Source organism: Jaculus jaculus, chromosome 10 (assembly GCF_020740685.1).
Source record: "Jaculus jaculus isolate mJacJac1 chromosome 10, mJacJac1.mat.Y.cur, whole genome shotgun sequence".
Lineage (NCBI taxonomy): Eukaryota > Metazoa > Chordata > Mammalia > Rodentia > Dipodidae > Jaculus > Jaculus jaculus.
The window spans coordinates 91,075,481-91,094,169 of NC_059111.1; the positions used below are offsets into that span (position 1 = coordinate 91,075,481).

Here is an 18,689-nt window from a genome sequence, read left to right on the forward strand (position 1 = left end):
GGGGGAGGCTGATAGAGAGAGAATGGATACATCAGGGCTTACGTCTGTCCTGGGGAACTGAACCTGGTCCTTTGGTTTGGCCAGCAAATGCCTTAACTGCTAAGCCATCCCTCTAGCTCTGAAATACTATTTTTCTTATTGAATTTTTCATATTTTATTATTTATTTATTTGACAGGGAGAGAGAAAGAGAAAAGAGAGAGAAATTGGGCATGCAAGGGCTTCCAGCCACTGCAAATGAACTCCAGACACGTGCACACTCTTGTGCATCTGTGTATTGTGGGTCCTGGAGAATCAAACCTGGGTCCTTTGGCTTTGCAGGCAAAGGCCTTAACTGCTAAGCCATCCCTCCAGCTCTGATTTTTTTTTTTTTAAATAAAAAGGTACTTATATGCCCTCTCCCCTGCCCAAATTCTGCTGAGGGTCTTCCTCGGTAGGGTCACTGGTATTTGAAATACTATTAAAAATATTTTTATTTATTCATTTCAGAGACATGAGAGAGACAGGGAGGGAAAGAGCGAGAAAGGAGGAGAGAAAGAGAAAAAGTAAGGAGGATGGGCATGCCGGGACCGCTTACTGCTGCAAATGAGCTCTAGAAGCCTGCACCACTTTGTGCCCCTGGTTTTGATGGGCGCTGGGGAACTGAACCCAGACTGGTAGGCCTTGAGAAAGCAAGTACTTTTAACAACTAAGTGATCCCCTAGTCCCCAAAATACTTTTAATATTTAAAAAATTTATTTTAGGAAAAGAGCAGTTTACAAAGTGTATCCAAATTAAAAATATTCTAATTTATGAACTGTTTTCTAATGAGAGATGCATAATAAAGACAGTGTGTGGGAGTATTAGGGAGGCTGAACTTCCTGATTCCAAGTCAGACTCTTTAGGCCATCATGTCTCCCCCAGAACTAGAAAGAATATAATAGAAACTGGGTTTGGTGGTTGACGTCTTTAATCCCAGCACTTGGGAAACAGAGATAGGAGGACTGCAGCAAGTTTGAGGCTACCCTGGACAACATAATGAATTTCAAGACAGACTGGACTAGAGTGAGACCCTACCTCAAAAAAAAAAAAAAAAACAAAAAAACCAATATATATACACATATACATATATACATATATGTATATTTACATATAAATAAATATAATATAGGAAACAACATATTCAGTAAGAATTACAAAGATTAAAAGGAATCAGACCAGTATGTTGATATTATAAGTGATGTTACAAAGCCACCCAATTCCTGGGAGTCTAAGAGTGGAAAATGCATAATTACAATTTTAATTTTTTCAAAGTGCTTCTTCCTTGTTATCTTTCACTTATAAAATCCTAATGCCATGATAACAGTTGTTTCTCCCCTTCAAAATCAATATTTACCTTTGATCCTGTCAACCAAATATTCCTGGTTTGGCGTCAGGTCGAGATACTGCACAATTGTATTCAGCGTTGGGATGAGAGGGGCTTTGACCAGGGCAGCTTGTTTCAAGCTGGTAATACTAGCCTCTGGTGAAAGAAGACAGACAGCACGGATCACTCACCATGCAGGACTCTGAGAGAACCTCAGATGGTCTAACCCATTTTTCAAAGGCCTGCCTCCTCACACCCTTCAGGACTTTCATAAACCAGTGAAGTCTTCCCTTTCAATTTCTCCTGTAACATAACCAACATCCACTATGGTTTTGCTTTTTTTTTTTTCTTCTTTTGGTTTTCTGAGGTAAGGTCTCACTCTAACTCAGGCTGACCTGGATTTCACCAGTGTCAGGGTGGCCTCTTAACTCATGGCGATCCTGCTACCTCTGCCTTCCAAGTGCTGAGATTAAGGTGTGTGCCACCACACTGGGCTCCCCCTAAGGATTTCCCTTCTTTTTTCTTTTATTTTTTTTTTTTAATTTTTTGTTCATTCTTATTTATTTGAGAGACACTCACAGGGAGAAAGAGGCAGAGAGAGAGAGAGAGAGAGAGAGAGAGAGAGAGGGAGGGAGGGAGGGAGGGAGGGAGGGAGCGCACGTACGCCAGGGCCTCCAGCCACTGCAAACGAACTCCAGATGTGTGTGCCCCCTTGTGCATCTGGCTAGCGTGGGTCCTGGAGAACCAAGCTTCGAACCAGGGTCCTTAGGCTTCACAGGCAAGCACTTAACTGCTAAGCCATCTCTCCAGCCCAGGATTTTCCTTCTTAGCACTAATCACCTGTGGTGGTTTGAATAGATGACCCCCAATATATTCAGTTTTTTATTGTTTGTAGTCTGCATTTGCAGCCACCTGGCTGGAGGCAGTGTCACTGGGTGGATGTTAAGGTGTGGTGGTGGATTTCAGATTACAATCTAAAGATATGCAAAGTGTGCCTAGCTGGAGCCCCTGAAGTGTGCTGTATGCTTTTGGCTTTTTGGCTTGTGCCTCTCTCTCTATCTGCTTGGTTCTGTGAAGGCAGGCCAGTTTTTTCTGCCATTATGTAACTTCCCCTGGATCTGTAAGCTTCAATAAATATCCCTTCCTCCATAACTGTGCCTGGTCTGAAAGTTCATCTCAGTGAACCTGAAGCTGTCTGCTACGCCACCTTTAAAAAAAATTTTATTTTAGAGCTGAGTGTGGTGGTGCACGCCTTTAATCCCAGCACTCAGGAGGCAGAGGTAGGAGGATCGCCATAAGTTCGAGGCCACCTTGAGACTACATAGTGAATTCCAGGTCAGCCTGGGGTAGAGCAAGACCCTACTTCAAAAAAAAAAAAAAAGAAATTATTTATTTAAGAGAGCATGAGAGAAAGAGGCAGATATATAGAGAAAAAAATGGTGCATGCTTGAAGGTGCTTGCTTATAAAGCCTGATGGCTCAAGTTTAATTTCTCCAGGACCCATGTAAAATCAGATGCACAAAGTGGCGCATGCATCTGGAGTTCATCTGCTGTGGCCAAAAGCTCTGGCATCATTACTCACTCTCATTCTCCGTATTTCTCTCTCAAATAAATAAATAAAAATATCTACCTACCTACCTACCTACCTACCTACCTACCTAACTGGGCTGGAGAAATGGCTTAGCAGTTAAGGCACTTTCCTGCAAAGCCTAAGAACTCATGTTTGAATCTCCAGGTCCCACATAAGTCAGACACACAGTGATGCAAGTACACAATGTCACACATGTGCACAAGGGGGCACATGTGCCTGGAGTTCTTTGCAGTGGCTGAAAGCCTTGGTGCATCCATTCTCTCTCTGCCCCTTTTTCTCTCTTTCAAATAAAAAAGAAAAACAATTTAGTCATATAATAGTGCTAGAAAATAACAAAATTAAAAGAGCGTGTTTGGGAGAAATCTTTCACTTTACATTAAAGTATCTTAAGCAATCTCTCCAGCCTTTTCTTTCTCTCTCTCTCTCTCTCTCTCTTTTTTTTTTTTTTTTTTTTTTTTTTGGTTTTTGAAGGTAGGGCTTCACTCTAGCCCAGGCTGACCTGGAATTCACTATGTAGTTTCAGGATGGCCTCGAACTCACAGTTATCCTCCAACTTTTGCCTCCCAAGTGCTGGGATTAAAGGCGTGCACCACCACGCCCAGCCTTTTTTTTTTTTTTTCCTGTTTAGATTTATTTATTTATTTGCAGTAGGGTCTTGCTTTAGCCCAGGGTGACCTGAAATTCACTACGTAGTCTTAGGCTAGCTTCGAACTCATAGTGATCCTCTTACCTCAGCCTCCCCAGTGCTGGGATTAAAGGCAATGACTACCACATCCAGCTAAACCCACTGTTTTTCATAATAACTGATAAATATTAATTGAAAAAAGAAAAAAATAAACACATGATCACAGTTTACTGTAAACAAGCTATAAAATGTCTTCCACTTGGGTGCCTTCCTACCACTGAAAGAAGTGAGTATTCTTGCAGAAGTTGAAAAAAACTACCCACAGCCAACAGACCGTACTATGTCTTCAAAGAACTTACCTCAAGATTTATTTTCTACAAGGAGCTGGTTAACTAAAATATTTCAAATTTGATTACTTAACAGCAAATAAATTGTGGTATATTTTTTTAAGCAATTTACATTAAATAGCATCATTGTTTTATTTTAGCAGATGTGTTGAAAGAGGTGATTTGCCATTTTTACACATTTATATAATATTGTAATTAATTCCTGAATAAGGCCTTGTATACAGAATATAAGACCTACAACTTAGTAATAAAAAGACAACCCAAAGCTGGGCATGGTGGCACATGCTTTTAATCCTAGTATTTGGGAGGCAGAGGTAAAAGAACTGCCGTGAGTTAGAGGCCAGCCTGAGACTACACAGTGAATTCCAGGTCCTGGGCTAGTGCGAAACCCTATCTCAAAAAAACAAAATAAATAAATAAATAAAAAGACAACTCAGTTTAAAAATGAGTATGGGCTCTAAAATACACAATAAATACTTGATTAAAATTTCAGTATCATATGCTATCAAGGAAATACAAATCAAAACCACAGTGAGATACCATTTCACAGCTACTGAAATGACTTTAAGACACACAACAACAGCGGGAGTGGTGGCGCACGCCCTTGATCACAGCACTCGGGAGGCAGAGGTAGGAGGATCACTGTGGGTTTGAGGCTACCCTGAGACTACATAGTGAATTCCAGGTCAGCCTGGGTTAGAGCAAGACCGTACCTCAAAATTCAAAGAGGGGGAAAAGAAAAAAGACAACAATCACAAGTACTGAAAAGTCAACAGACACTTTGGGGATGCACACTTCTATTTTTAGTTCATTTTAGTTTAGAGTAAAGAAAAAAAAGAAAAAAAACCCAGGCATAGTGGCACATGCTTTTAATCCCAGCACTTGGGAGGCAGAGGTAGAAGGATCACTGTAAGTTTGAACCCAACCTCAAACTACAGAGTGAGTTCTAGGCCAGCCAGAGCTAGAGTGAAACCCTCCCTTGAAAACAAAGAAAGAAAAAAAACCAACCAAAAGTAAATTGGAAATGTTAATGAGAGCCAAAAAACATATCTCATTTTGAGGAAGTAGGACCTCTGGTGGTAATATAGAGTAGTTCAGCTCCTTCTCAGAAGCCTGGCAGTTCCTCCAAAGGTTAACACAGAGACACTAGAGGTCTCAATTCCACTCCTAGATAGATACCCAACAGAAATTAAGCCATGTATGCATGCTGGGCTTGGCAGTGCAACACCTATAATCCCAGCACTTGCAAGGCAAAGGCAGGAAGATTTCATGAGGTCAAGACCAGCTTTGTCTACACAGCAAGTTCCAGGTGGGCCAGAGCTACACAGTGAGGCTCTGTTTCAAAAAAACAACAAAACCCCCAACCCCCTGCCCAGTCCATATATGATTATGAACACTTGCTCATGACCGTTCACAGCAACATCATTCATAGTAGACAAAATACAGAAATAATTCAAATGCCAATAAACTGATGGTAAACACAATGTGGAAGTTGCATTTGAGTCTCATTTTGTCCAACAACGAAATAAAAGTATTGGGTTGCAGAGATGGCTCAGCAGTTCAAAGTGCTTTGCTTGCGAAGACTGAGGGCCAGGGTTCAATTTCTCGGTACCCGAGTAAAGCCAGATGCATACAGCAGCACACGTGTTCGGAGTTAATTTACAGCAGCAGTCGGCCTGGTGCACCCGTACTCAGGCCTCTCTTCTTAAGTAAGGAAATTAAAACAGCACTGATGAATGCTAGAGCACGGATGCGGCAGTGTCGTAGGCACCATTATTGTTAATTGCAGCCTAAAAACATTATGTTAAGTGAAAAAGGCCAGTCACAAGGACCCCATACTGAGTAACACCATTTCTATGAAATTGCCTCAACAAGCCTATCTATGCACAGAAAAGACGGCCACCTGCGCAAGGCTGGAGGGAAAATACGGAATGACGGTTGGGAGGGAATGCTGAAGGGTATGGAATTTCTTTGGGGGTGGTGAAATTTTCTAAAATTGATTGTGGCAATGGTTGCTCAAGCCAAACCTTTGGACTGCACACTTTAAGAGGGTAAATTGTATGGTAGGTAAATTAAATCTCAAGAGGTGTTACATTTAAAAAGCAACTGTGGACATTTTCTTCTTCACCTGAAGACAACAAAGGAAGATGTTAAATAGCCCATTACAAGAAGATGTTTTCCACTTGGCTGACTTATTGAATATAAATCAAAAGCTAGGCTCTATTTCACATACCTCCTATTTGTAGTTCTGGACAACCCATTCGTCTCATCTGGGTGCTGACAGACTCAATCTCTTGTACAAGTGGCACTAATATTGTCTCATTGATCCACTAGGAGAAAAAAAAAAATAAGGTATAGCTTTCGTATTCACCATTCCACAATATTTCTCAAATAATTATTTTCAATTTTCCAAGCAGCTCTAAGAACTTTTCTGTCTTACACTTAACTAGTAACAGGATCATAAAGTATAGTGAAAGAGAATGAAGTAGCAGTTATGTGATGTCTAGAAAGAGTTTAACATACTACTGGAGTACAAATTAGGTCATATTCTTTGGCCATATATGTTTGCATTGTTTTGTGAAGAAAATATTAAACTTCCAGTTCTACGTTAAATAATTTGCTTTTCCACATTTGGTGCTTGGTGATAGATACATGCTTAGAATCAAGACATTTGGGAGGCTAAGACAGGAGGAGTGTTGCAAATTCCAAGGTCAGCCTGGACTACATATCAAGTACCAGGTCAGTTGGAGCCTCAAACAAAAACAAAAAATGTTCTTTTATAATTATTATTTGTTCTTGACTAAATTTGTTTTTGTATTACATCATATTGTATTTGGCCAAGAATGTATTTTATATAATAAGATATGAGTTAAAATAGGTGATTTGTCATATATAATATTCCTTGCTAAAAAGAAACAATCTTCATTTTATGTCTAGAAGTAATTACTCATAAACTTATTAACATAGAGCTTACATTGGCTTATAGTCAATTTTCAAAGTAGCATAACCCATTAACCTTACAATAGGCTCACCTGATTCTCTATGTGAAAAAACAGCTTTATTATTTGATACCAGTGTGTGACTATTACAATAAAACTGTAAGACTGGAAATTTCAAATTCTATTATCTTCCTTTGGTTTAAGGTAGGGCCTCACTCTAGTCCAGGCTGTCCTGGAATTCACTATGTAGTCTCAGGGTGGCCTTGAATTTATGGTGATCCTCCTACCTCTGCCTCCTGAGTGCTGGGATTAAAGGCGTGCGCCACCACGCCCAGCTTTAAATTCTCTTTTCCATAGCTAGTATTGATCTCATTCTGTGATGTGAAAAGACTGTCTAAAGACACTCCCTGCCTGATGTGTGATGTGCTTGTTACTGTTGTATGTCTGACTGTAGCAACCTCAACACTTCTGTCTCTATAAAAAGGAGAAAAATATGTTATATGTTTCAGATGGAATGTAAGTCCACAATTCCTTATAAACAAGTTTGAGTTGAGGAAGGTGCTTGTCTGCAAAGCCTAAGGACACGGGTTTGATTCCCCAAGTAAAGCCTTAACAGTGGTTAGAGGCCCTAGTGTGCCCATTCTCTCTCTCTCTTAAAAAAAAAAAAAAAAGGACCAAACCTCTGAAAGGTCTGGGGAGATGGCTCAGAGCTTGCTTGCATAAGCCTTGCTGGTCTGCATTTTGGTTCCCCGGTACCCACATAAAGCCAGATGCACAAGGTGGCACATGCATCTGGAGTTTGCAGCTCCAAGAGGCCCTGGTGCATGCAATTTCTCCTTATAAAATTTTTTTTAAAAAATGTTTTAAATATCTGAAAGCTGAAAGCCCTTCTGCAATGAACTAGTATTCCTGAAAAGTCCTTATGTTTTAAATATTACCATTTTTAGGCCTGTAACTATAAATGTAGCAATATTCAGTTCCTCAAGTACATCAGTCTACTTACTCATTCATTCTTCTAACATCTGTTGCTAAGTGTTCTACCATCCTTTGGCTGCAACAAAATTATCTATGTCCAGGAGAGGAACATGGGCCTCATCCCCAGAAATTCTGACTGAGAGTTTTGGAATTAGACTCAGGAAAATTATTTTTTAATTTTTATTATTATTATCACTATTTGTTTTTTGGTTGTTTGGAAGTAGGATGTCACTCCAGCCCATGCTGACTTGGAACTTACCTGTAGTCTTAGGCTGGCCTTGAACTCATAGTAATCCTCCTACCTCTGCCTCCCGAGTGCTGGGATTAAAGGTGTGCGCCACCACACCTGGCTTAAAATTTTTATTTTTAAAATGCTAGTCAGATTTCTGGTTGTAAGTCATTCTTCCCACTGTTGGGAGGGGGGAAGGGGTCTTGTTATGTAGTCCAGGCTGGCCTTGAACTTGTATAAGCTTGACTCAAGCTTTAGAGTGCTGGGATTGTAAGCATATACTACCGTACTTCATACTTGGATAGTTGCCCCTCCCTCTTGATTCTCTATTTATAGTAAATGAAAACAAAACCAAGCACAAATGGTTTTGATAGATTTGTAGGAGATGCTAAGTGGTGATGGGTAAAGCAGTGGCAACCTCTACAGAAGGGGCAGAGCTACCCGCTCAGCTGTTCCAGAACTGGGCACACAGATGCTGCAGAGCGCAGACGGCAGAGGAGAAAGCACTGGAAGTCATCACTGCAGTGTGTGGAAGAGAGGACATCCAAGACACTGTAGGCATATTCTGAAGCAGCTTCAGGCATATGTTATTTTATCTCTGCTTTCTGAGGGCAAGGACCCCTGATTTTTTCCCCTCACAATGCTAGGTATATAACAAACTCATAGAAACACTCTGGAAAATAAAGCTGAAAAGCTGGGAAAGAGAAAAAAATTTCAATGACTAACCATATTGTTCCTTTATTTTCTCTAAATAAACTGATTTACTAAGCATGGAGGGAAAAACACAGTCTCATTAAAATGGATACCATAAGGTAAATGCCATGTTTATTCTCGCAGATACCATTAAAATTATGTATTTAATGATTCTACCATTTTTTGTTTGTTTGTTTGAGATAGGGTCTTACTCTAGCCAAGGCTAACCTTGGAATTAACTATATAGTCTCAGGGTAGCCTCGAACTTATGGGGATCTTCCTACTGCTGCCTCATGAGTGCTGGGATTAAAGGCATGTGCCACCATGGTCAGCTAATTCTAACATTTTTAATTAGTAACAACTCCAATCAATTATCAGTCCATTAACATAATTTGCATATTAAGACACACTAGGAGGGGGAGGGAGGGAATTACCATGGGTTTTTTTTTATAATCATGGACAATGCTAATAAAAATGTTAAAAAAAAGACATACTAACATTGTTCAATGTAATGACATAATGGCAAAACTTACATTTCTGAACTTAGCTGTCCATGAATCCATATGATCAAGAAGTTGTCTATTCATAGTCACTCTTGCCCAAACCTATTAAAAACATGTGTATACTTAACAAAGAGGAAAAATCTTGCCAGAAGTCATCACTCTTTCTTGCATCTTCAAAAGTAGTTAATAAAAACCAACCAAACAAAGAAAAAAACTTCAGGGCTGGGGAGATAGCTTAGCAGTTAAGGCACTTGCCTGCAAAGCCAAAGGACCCACTTCAATTCCCTAGGACCCATGTAAGCCAGATGCACAAGGTGGCGCATGAAGTGCATGAGTTTGTTCACAGTAGCTGGAGGTCCTGGCATTCCCATTCTCTCTCTCAAATTAATAAATAATTTAACAGGTTTTCAGAAACATCAATATTCATTTGATTAGTATGCAGAAAGTTTCTTTTAGTTTGTTTTTTTGAGGTAGGGTTTCACTCTAGCCCTGGTCTGACCTGGAATTCACTATGTAGACTCAGGGTGGCCTCAAACTCATGGCGATCCTCCTCCTACCTCTGCCTCCCAAGTGCTGGGATTAAAGGTATGCACCACCACGCCCAGCTATAGACAGTTTTCATTCTTGCCTTAAAGTATAAGATAAGGGCTGGAGAGATGGATCAGTGGTTAGGGTGCTTGCCTGTAAAGCCTAATGACCGGGTATTGCCCAGTACTCATGTAAAGCTGGATGCAGAAAGTGGTGCATGTATCTGCAGTTGATTTATAGTGGTTAGAGGTCCTGGCACACCCATTCTCATGATCTCCTCTGAAAAAAAGAGGACAAAATAAGGCCTGGGACATGCTCAGTGGCTAAAGGTGTTTGCTTGCAAAGCAATACAGGCCTGGGTTTAAGGTCCCAGTCACCCATGTAAAGCCAGACGGGTGTTCATTTGCAGCGGCAAGAGACTTCATACATACACTCAAATAAATAAAAATTTAATGTATATAAGTTGGGCGTGGTGGAGCACGCCATTAATGCCAGCACTCCCAAGGCAGAGGTAGGAGGATTGCCGTGAGTTTGAGGCCACCCTGAAACTACATAGTGAATTCCAGGTCAGTCTGGGCTTGAACGAGACCCTACCTCAAAAAAACAAAAAACAAACAAAAAAAATTAATGTACAAAATAAAAATCCTTTACTTGAAATTAAACTGATGAAGCACAGACTGCCATATGCTCTAAACCAAGTGTATTTTGGGGGAGAAATGATGGCTTAGCAGCTAAAGGCACTTGCTTGTAAAGCCTGCTGGCTCAGGTTTGATTCTCCAATACCCACATAAAGCCAGATGCACAAAGTGGCACATGTGTCTTGGGTTTGTTTATAGTGGCAAGACACCCTGGTGTGTCCATACTTTCTCTCCCTCATACATAAATAAAACTATTTTAGAAATGTAATTTTCATTATGTTTTTTGCATGTTTATGGCATGTGGTATGCACATATTTACATGCCTAAGGAAACCAGAGGACAACCTCAGGTCTCATTGTCAGGTGCCCTAGCTACACTGGCTGACTGGTGAGCTCTAGAGACCTGGTGTGTTTCCTTATCACTGAAATTACAGGAGTGTGCCACCATGCCTGGCATTTACATGGGTACTGGGGGACAAACTCAGGTCGTTGTGGCTGTGAGACAAGCACTATACTGATTGAGCTATCTCCCTAACCCCTCCAAACGCATTTTATTTTATTTTTGTTTTTTTCCGAGGTAGGGTTTCACTCTACCCCAGGCTGACCTGGAATTCACTATACAGTCTCATGGGGGCCTCAAACTCATGGCGGTTCTCCTACCTCTGCCTCCCGAGTGCTGGGATTAAAGGCGTGCGCCACCACACCTTGCTTCCAAATGCATTTTAAATGCAGGGGTTGGTACATGTTAAGGTGCAGTACAATCTTGAAAACTTTAAAATAATATTTTATTTTTATTTTTTGGTTTTTCGAGGTAGGTTCTCACTCTAGTCCAAGCGGACCTGGAATTCACTATGTAGCATCAGGCTGGCCTTGAACTCACAGTGATCCTCCTACCTCTGCCTCCTGAGCACTGGGATTAAAGATGTGTACTACCATGACAGCTATAATTTAGCTTTAGGTAGAAAAAGCAAAACAGAAGTTTTTCCACTGTCGAATTCATATCAGATTTAGATTTCTGACCAGTAAAAGTAGAAATAGGGAAAATATTTTAGAACTGTACTTCCTAATAAGGTGAAAACCATAAACGTTCGGTCAGTTGTCTTTGTCATTTACCTCTTCTGCAGCTTGTTTAGAGCTGAGGTCGGCTTCATCCTTGTTAGCGCACGGAGCCTGAGATCTGCAGGCCAGCTGGTACTGAAACTTCTTTAACGTCTGTGCGTAATCCCCCACAGAACGGCTGTAGTTCCAGAAAGTAGGGCTGCTGGAAGGAGAAGTAGAGTCTGGACTCCCTATGGTTAACGAAATAACACAGGTTAGGCTGCTATAGTAATCTCTGCATCTAGTACTCACAGATGCTACGTATCTAGGGACTAAGCAATAGTACTCAAGGAATCAAGTCAAACCTTAACTAGCACCTCTCTTCCCCAACCCAACATCATCTTCTCTTCAGACAGACCACTGATTCCTTGTGTTAAAAATTTAAGAGAACACTTTCTGGGAGTGCCAACTTAAATAACCTAGGAACTATAAGGGCTGAAAGTGCCTGTTTTGTGGAAAATTAAGCATTTTAAATTTTTTTTATTTATTTGAGAGTGAGCAAGAGAGAGAGGCAGCAGGAGAGATAGAAAGAATATGGGCACACTAGGACTTCTAACAACTGCAAACAAATTCCAGATGCATGTGCCACCCTGTGCACCTGGCTTTATGTGGGTACTGGGACCTGATCTGGGTCCTTTTGTTTTGCTGGCAAGTGCCTTAACTGCTAAATCATCTCTCCAGGCTTGCTTTTTTTTTTTTTTTTTTTTTAAAGGCAGGGTCTTACTTTAGTCCAGGTTGAAGGCTGACCTGGAACTCACTGTGTTTGTAGCCCCAGGCTGGCCTCAAACTCAGAGCAAACCTCCTAGATCAGCCTTTCCAGTAGTGGTAGTAAAGCCATGTACCACCATACCAGAGCTAAGCTCATTTCTTTTTTCTTCCTTCCTTCCTTTTTCCCAAGACACATCTCTCTCTAGCCCAGGCTGACCTGGAATTCTCTATGTAGTCTTAGGGTGGCCTTGAACTCTCAGTGGGATCCTCCTAGGGCTGCCTCCCAGAGTGCTAGGATTAAAGGTGTTTGCCATCATGTCCTACACTAAAGTTGTTCTATTCTCTAAGACTTATTTATTTATTTATTTGAGGTAGGGCCTTGTTCTAGCCCAGTCCTTTGGTTTTTCAGGCAAGTACCTTAACCACTAAGTCATCTCTCCAGCAGCCCCTTGTAATTCACTACGTAGTTTCAAGCTGGACTTGAACTCAGTGATCCTCCTACATGGGTCTCCCAGTTCTGGGATTACAAGTGTGCACCAACATGCCCAGCCAGCAGAGACATTCCTTCTGAATGAAACACTAACCTCCTGCTTTGCTGGTCACTGGGCCTGGTGGCGCACCTTTAATACCAGCAGTAGGGGGGCAGAGGTAGGAGGATAACCATGAGTTCAAAGCCACCCTGAGACTACACAGTGAATTCTAAGGGACTGGAGAGATGGCTTAGTGGTTAAGGCATTTGCCTGCAAAGACAAAGAAACTAGGTTTGGTTTCCCGGGACCCAGGTAAGGCCAGATGCACAAGGTGAATTCCAAGTCAGTCTGGGCTACAGTGAGACCCTACAAAAAAAGTTTCTGGGCTATGAGTATACTAAATGTGTTTTATTCTATACCCTGTATTAACTCCTGATTGATCAAAACTATCTGACACCCCAGTTGTGAATGTATAAATTTACTTTTCGGAAATGTAAAACTCGACATTTAGGAGTGACCTTTTTCTGCCAGAGCACATATCACAGTGAGGCTCGCAGTTTTTACTCCTGAGAAACTGAGGTCTTCTAGGGCCAGGATGGTTCTGTCTCTATGCAGCTAGCACAGTGCTTGAATAAATGAGCAAGTTCTCATTGACAAGTACGCTGATAAAGGGTTTAATTTTTTCCGTTTATAAATACCAAAAATATCAACTGATACTTTATACTCACAAAAATAACCAATAGAAACTAGTTCTTAAGTTCTAAAAGGAATGCTACAACATAGTAAAGTTTTCTTGTGATTCTTTTTTTTTTTCCCCTGGTTTTTTGAGGTAGGATCTCGCTCTAGTCCAGGCTGATCTGCAATTCACTATGTAGTCTCAGGGTAGCCTTGAACTCATGGCAATCCACCTATCTCTGCCTCCCAAGTGCTGGGATTAAAGGCGTGCGCCACCACGTCTGGCTTCTTGTGATGTTTATGCGAAGAAAGGATAAGGAAGCTTGAAAGGGATTATGTGGCAATATTTCTTTTTTGTAATTTTTTTGGTTTATTTTTATTTATTTACTTGAGAGTGACAGACAGGGAAAGAGGCAGACTGAGAGAGAGAGAGAGTGGGCACACCAGGACCTCCAGTCACTGCAAACAAACTCCAGACGCGTGCACCCCCTTGTGCATCTGGCTAATGTGGGTCCTGGGGAATTGAGCCTCAAACCAGAGTCCTTAGGCTTCACAGGCAAGGACTTAAGTGCTAAGTCATCTCTCCAGCCCTGTGGCAATATTTCAATTTATCAAAACATTAGCCAGTCTCTTACATTAATTTTTTTTCTGATTTATACTTGTTTACTTATTAGAGACAGAGAGAAGGGGAGAAAGAAATAGTGAGTGAGAATGGGCACTAGGGCCTCTAGCCACTGCAAACAAACTCCAGAGGCATGTGCCACCATGTACATCTGGCCTACATGGGACCTGGAGAATTGAACCTGGGTCCTTAGGCTTCACAGGCAAACACCTTAACCACTAAGCCACCTCTCTGGCCCTCTTACATTTTGATAAATGTATATTTCACGCTGGCATACAAATACAGGTATGTATAATAAAGAAATATTTTTAAGAATGACAAAGTTGTGCTGGAGGGATGGCTTAGCAGTGAAGGCTTTGCCTGCAAAGCCAAAGGACCCAGGTTCGATTCCCCAGTACCCATGTTAGCCAGATGCACAAGGAGAGGGCTTGTGTCTGGAGTTTGTTTGCAGGGGTTGGAGGCCCTGGTGCGCCCATTCTTTCTCTCTCCCTCTTTCTCTGTCAAATCAATAAAAATAAAATATTTTTTAAAAAGAATGATAAAGTTTATGTGAAAAAACTTGTACTACCACCAACACTGCACAAAATATAAGACTTGGAACTCTGGTGGCAGTGTGGTGGCTTTATTCAAGACTTTCCTATAACTCAAGTGCTCTGAATGTTAGAACCCCAGCTGGTGGCAATTTGGGAACTGGAGCCTCCTGGAGAAGGTGTGTTGTTGGGGAAGTCTTACGGGTGTTATAGCCAGCTTCCCCAGCCAGTGTTCCGCATACTCTACTGCTGTTGTTGTGCATCTCATGTTGGCTAGGACGTAATGCCCACCCTCTGCTCATGCCATCCTTTCCCCTGCCATCATGGAGTTTCCCCTTGAGTCTGTAAGCCAAAATAAACCCACTCCTCCCATTAGCTGCTTTTGGTTGGGTGTTTTCTGCCAGCAACATGAAGCTGACTGCAGCACAGAGCAAGTCAGATCACTGCAGTGTGTGCTGGAGACTTCTCACGCACAGTAGTTAAGTGAAGGTGGGAGCTTGCAAGAAGGAAGGGCGTGGCCAGCCAGTGGAGGAAAATGACGAGGAACAGAAAGTCCATGAGAGCACCCACTGGTGAGTGGGTGCTACTGCTGCTGCTCTAGAGGATGTGTGCCTTATGATGCTCACAGGGGAACTGCAGGTAAGCATCTGAGCCCAGGACAGGCGGAGTGCTGGACTGAGACCTTTTTTTAGTGCATTACTCCCTGTGCCCCACATAGGGCTAGCAATCTCAAAGGGCCACATTCTCAGTGCGTAAGAAAAAAGAAAAAAAGAAAAGAAGCTGTCCACTTGGCGCCAGGAGCTAAAGGACGCTTATTTGTCTTAGGTGGTTGAGAGATAGGGGAAAAAAAGCCTCTAAATTTTAATGTTAATTTTCTTTCTTTCTTTTTTCCCTTTCCTTTGGCTTGTAGAGGCAAAAAGTTCATCTTTACATGGGTTTAGAGTGCCCATTTACACCACCTGTGATATCCAAGAACATCAAATCTAGAAGTTATATAAGTTAGCGCAAGGTCAGAGATACTCCTGGGTATCTGACAAAGTCAATACAAAACAGGCTTTACTCCAGCCTTCCCACTACAAACCAAGCACTGACAAAATTACTAAAAACAGAACTTCTGTTTTCCCAGACTGAACAACAAAAACATGCAAGTCCCTAGGAAATGAGATTCCAAGCATAAAAAGTCAACAAGACAAAAGCATAGGTACTCAGCTGTCAAGAACACTCATGAACTATTAGACAAACTTATTAAAAGTGGGTTTAACATCACTGAGAGGGAGAAAGGGATGGAGGCTGGAGAGATGGCTCACTGGATAAAGCACTTGCAGCTCAAGATGGAGTACCTGAATTTGATCCCTAGGCCCCACATAAAAAGGCAGAAGTTGTGAGGGGCTTCTGTAATTCCAACATGCTGATGGGAGGCAAAGATGAGAAGTTCTTGGAAGCTGGAGTCAAGCCCAGCAAAAAGAAGAGTGAAAACGCAGAAAGAAACCCTGCCTCAAATGAGGTAGACAAGGCAAGGGTCAAAGTGGTCCTCTTATCCTCCACATACACAGGCCCATACTCACATGCGTACAAAAAAGAAAGAGAAGCCAGGCTTGATGGTGCACACCTTTAATCCCAGCACTTGGGAGGCAGCAGTAGGAGGATTTCTGTGAGCTTGAGGCCATCCTGAGACTCTGTAGTGAATTCCAGGTCAGCCTGGACTAGAGTGAAACTCTACTTTGAAAAAACCAAAAAAGAGAGACAGAAAAAAGAGACAGAATGGGTGTGCCAGGCCACTCTGCATTGGGCTTAACATAGGTACTGGGGTTTGGAAGGTGGTACACGTGTTTGGAATTCATTTGAGCGGCAAGATCACCATTCTGTCTCTCTCATAAGTAAGTAGTTTTTCTTTTAAAAGTAAATGTCGGGCTGGAGAGATGGCTTAGCAGTTAAGGCACATGCCTGCAAAGCCTAAGTAGCTGAGTCTGATTACTCATATAAAGCCAGATGCACAAGGTGGAGCATATGTCTGGAGTTTGTTTGCAGCGGCTAGAGGCCCTGGTGTGCCCATTCTCTCTTATTCTACCTACATCTTTCTCTTTCACTGTCTCTCAAATAAATACATTCCTCCCCACCAAAGTAGGGTCTCACTCTAGCCCAGGGTGACCTGGAATTCACTAGGTAGTCTCAGGGTGGCCTTGAACTCATGTGATCCTCCTACTTCTGCCTCCAAGTGCTGGGATTAAATGTGTGTGCCACCACACCTGGCTTGTAATTTTTTTTTTTTTTTTAAATGAGAGAGAGAAACAGATAGAGAAAGAATTGGTCCTCCAAGGCCTCCAGTCAGTGTAATCAAACTCCAGAAGCATGCACCGCCTTGCACATCTGGCTTATGTAGGACCTGGAGAGTCGGACATGAGTCTGTAGGCAAGCACCTTAACTGCTAAGCCAGTTCACTAGCCACCCCCCAAATATTTTTTTTTAATATATGTCAGGGGACTAGGGAAATGGCTTAGCTGTTATGGCGTTTGCCTGCAAAACCTAAGGACCTGGCCTGGATTCCCCAGGACCCACGTAAGCCAGATGCACAAGGGGGCACATGTGTCTGGAGTTCATACGCAGTGGCTGGAGGCCCTGGCATGCCCATTCTCTCTCTCTCTCTCTCGTTTGTTTTTTTTTTTTTTTTTTTTTTTTTGGTTTTTCGAGGTACAGTCTCACTCTGGCTCAGGCTGACCTGGAATTCACTATGGAGTCTCAGGGTGGCCTCGAACTCACGGCGATCCTCCTACCTCTGCCTCCCGAGTGCTGGGATTAAAGGCGTTCACCACCACGCCCAGCTCCCATTCTCTCTGTCTCTCTTTCTCATAAATAAGTCAATAAAACATTTAAAAAAATGTATGTCAAACATATACATAAACATTCTAAGGAAGACAAAAGAAGTACAACTAAATAGAATATGTGATAGTTGACTGGATCTAGTAAAAGAAAAAACCAAGGTCATTACTGGGCCAACTGGATTAATGTATCCAGAAGTAGCAGCAGTATCACATATGACAATCACATAGCAATCATACAGTAGTTCTAAAGAAAAATGCCCATATTCTTAGGAGACATGAAATATTGAGATATGAAATATCATGAGGCCTGCAACTTATTTTCAAATGATTTAGCAAGACAGTGTGTGTCTGACTGAAAGTGAAAGAATGAGCATGAAAATGAATGTCTACCATTCTCTATCTCTTTCAAATAAATCAATAAATAACTGTCTAAATTCAGGTGTGCTGGCACACACCTTTAATCTCAGCTAGGGATGCAGAGGTAGGAGGACTGCTGTGAGTTCAAGACCAGCCTGAGACTACAGAATGAATTCCAGGTCACTGAACTAGAGTGAGACCCTACCCTACCCTACCTCAAAAAAAAAAAAAAAAGAAAAGAAAATTCCAGCTAGCTTCTCACTACCAGAGAAACGAGTCACAGATGTTATCAGTATGAATTATTTCCCTGCTGGATGCTTAAGGAACTAAAGTATCATACTTCAGTACCAATGTTCAGATACTAACTTTAAACATCATTCTTCTCCAAAACAATCAGTTCTCTTAGAGAAACAACGGTTCCAGAGTCAGCCAGAAAAAGTACAAGATAAGCCTGAAATATTTGGAACTTCTAAAAAGGTAAAGGGGGGGGCAGACCCGCAGATGAATGAGACAGTGTTCAATGAATGATAGCATCAGACCAAAACATGCAAGAACTATTTAAAAGAGAACTCCAGGGTTGGGGAGATGGTTCAGTGGTTAAAGGTGTTGCTTGCCAGATACACAAAAATGGCACATTCTGAAGTTCATCTGCAGCAGCTGGAGGCCCTGGTGTGTGCCCCACTCTCTCTCTCCCCCTCCCTCTTCACAAATAAGTAAAAAAATAAAAATATAGGGAATTCCATTAGCAAATTTGGGAAAATATAACCATCCAAGTAAACATGTCAAAATAAATGACATGCAATAAAAAGCTTTATCTTATAAGGATAACAAATAAATATAAAAGATGGTTGCATAATGATGTGAATGTACTTACAATCAGTAAATATTTCATTTACAAATAGTTAAAGCCAGGCATGGTGGCGCACACCTTTAATCCCAGCACTCGGGAGGCAGAGGTAGGAAGATTGCCATGAGTTTGAGGTCATCCTGAGACTACATA

At 41.6% G+C, this 18,689-nt stretch overlaps 1 protein-coding gene across 3 annotated transcripts in view; it reads right to left on the reverse strand.

The window, feature by feature from the left end:
* The window catches only part of Tmem209 (transmembrane protein 209), a 53,962-nt gene that overhangs the window by 17,952 nt on the left and 17,321 nt on the right, over positions 1-18,689 (reverse strand). For all 3 annotated transcript variants that reach the window (XM_045160385.1, XM_045160384.1, XM_045160386.1), the window contains exons 7-10: positions 11,524-11,699; positions 9,276-9,347; positions 6,140-6,236; positions 1,374-1,499 (exon numbers count right to left, since the gene is read on the reverse strand). In XM_045160385.1, the coding sequence (XP_045016320.1) occupies positions 1,374-1,499; positions 6,140-6,236; positions 9,276-9,347; positions 11,524-11,699 (471 nt within the window). The remainder of the gene's footprint in view (positions 1-1,373; positions 1,500-6,139; positions 6,237-9,275; positions 9,348-11,523; positions 11,700-18,689) is intronic.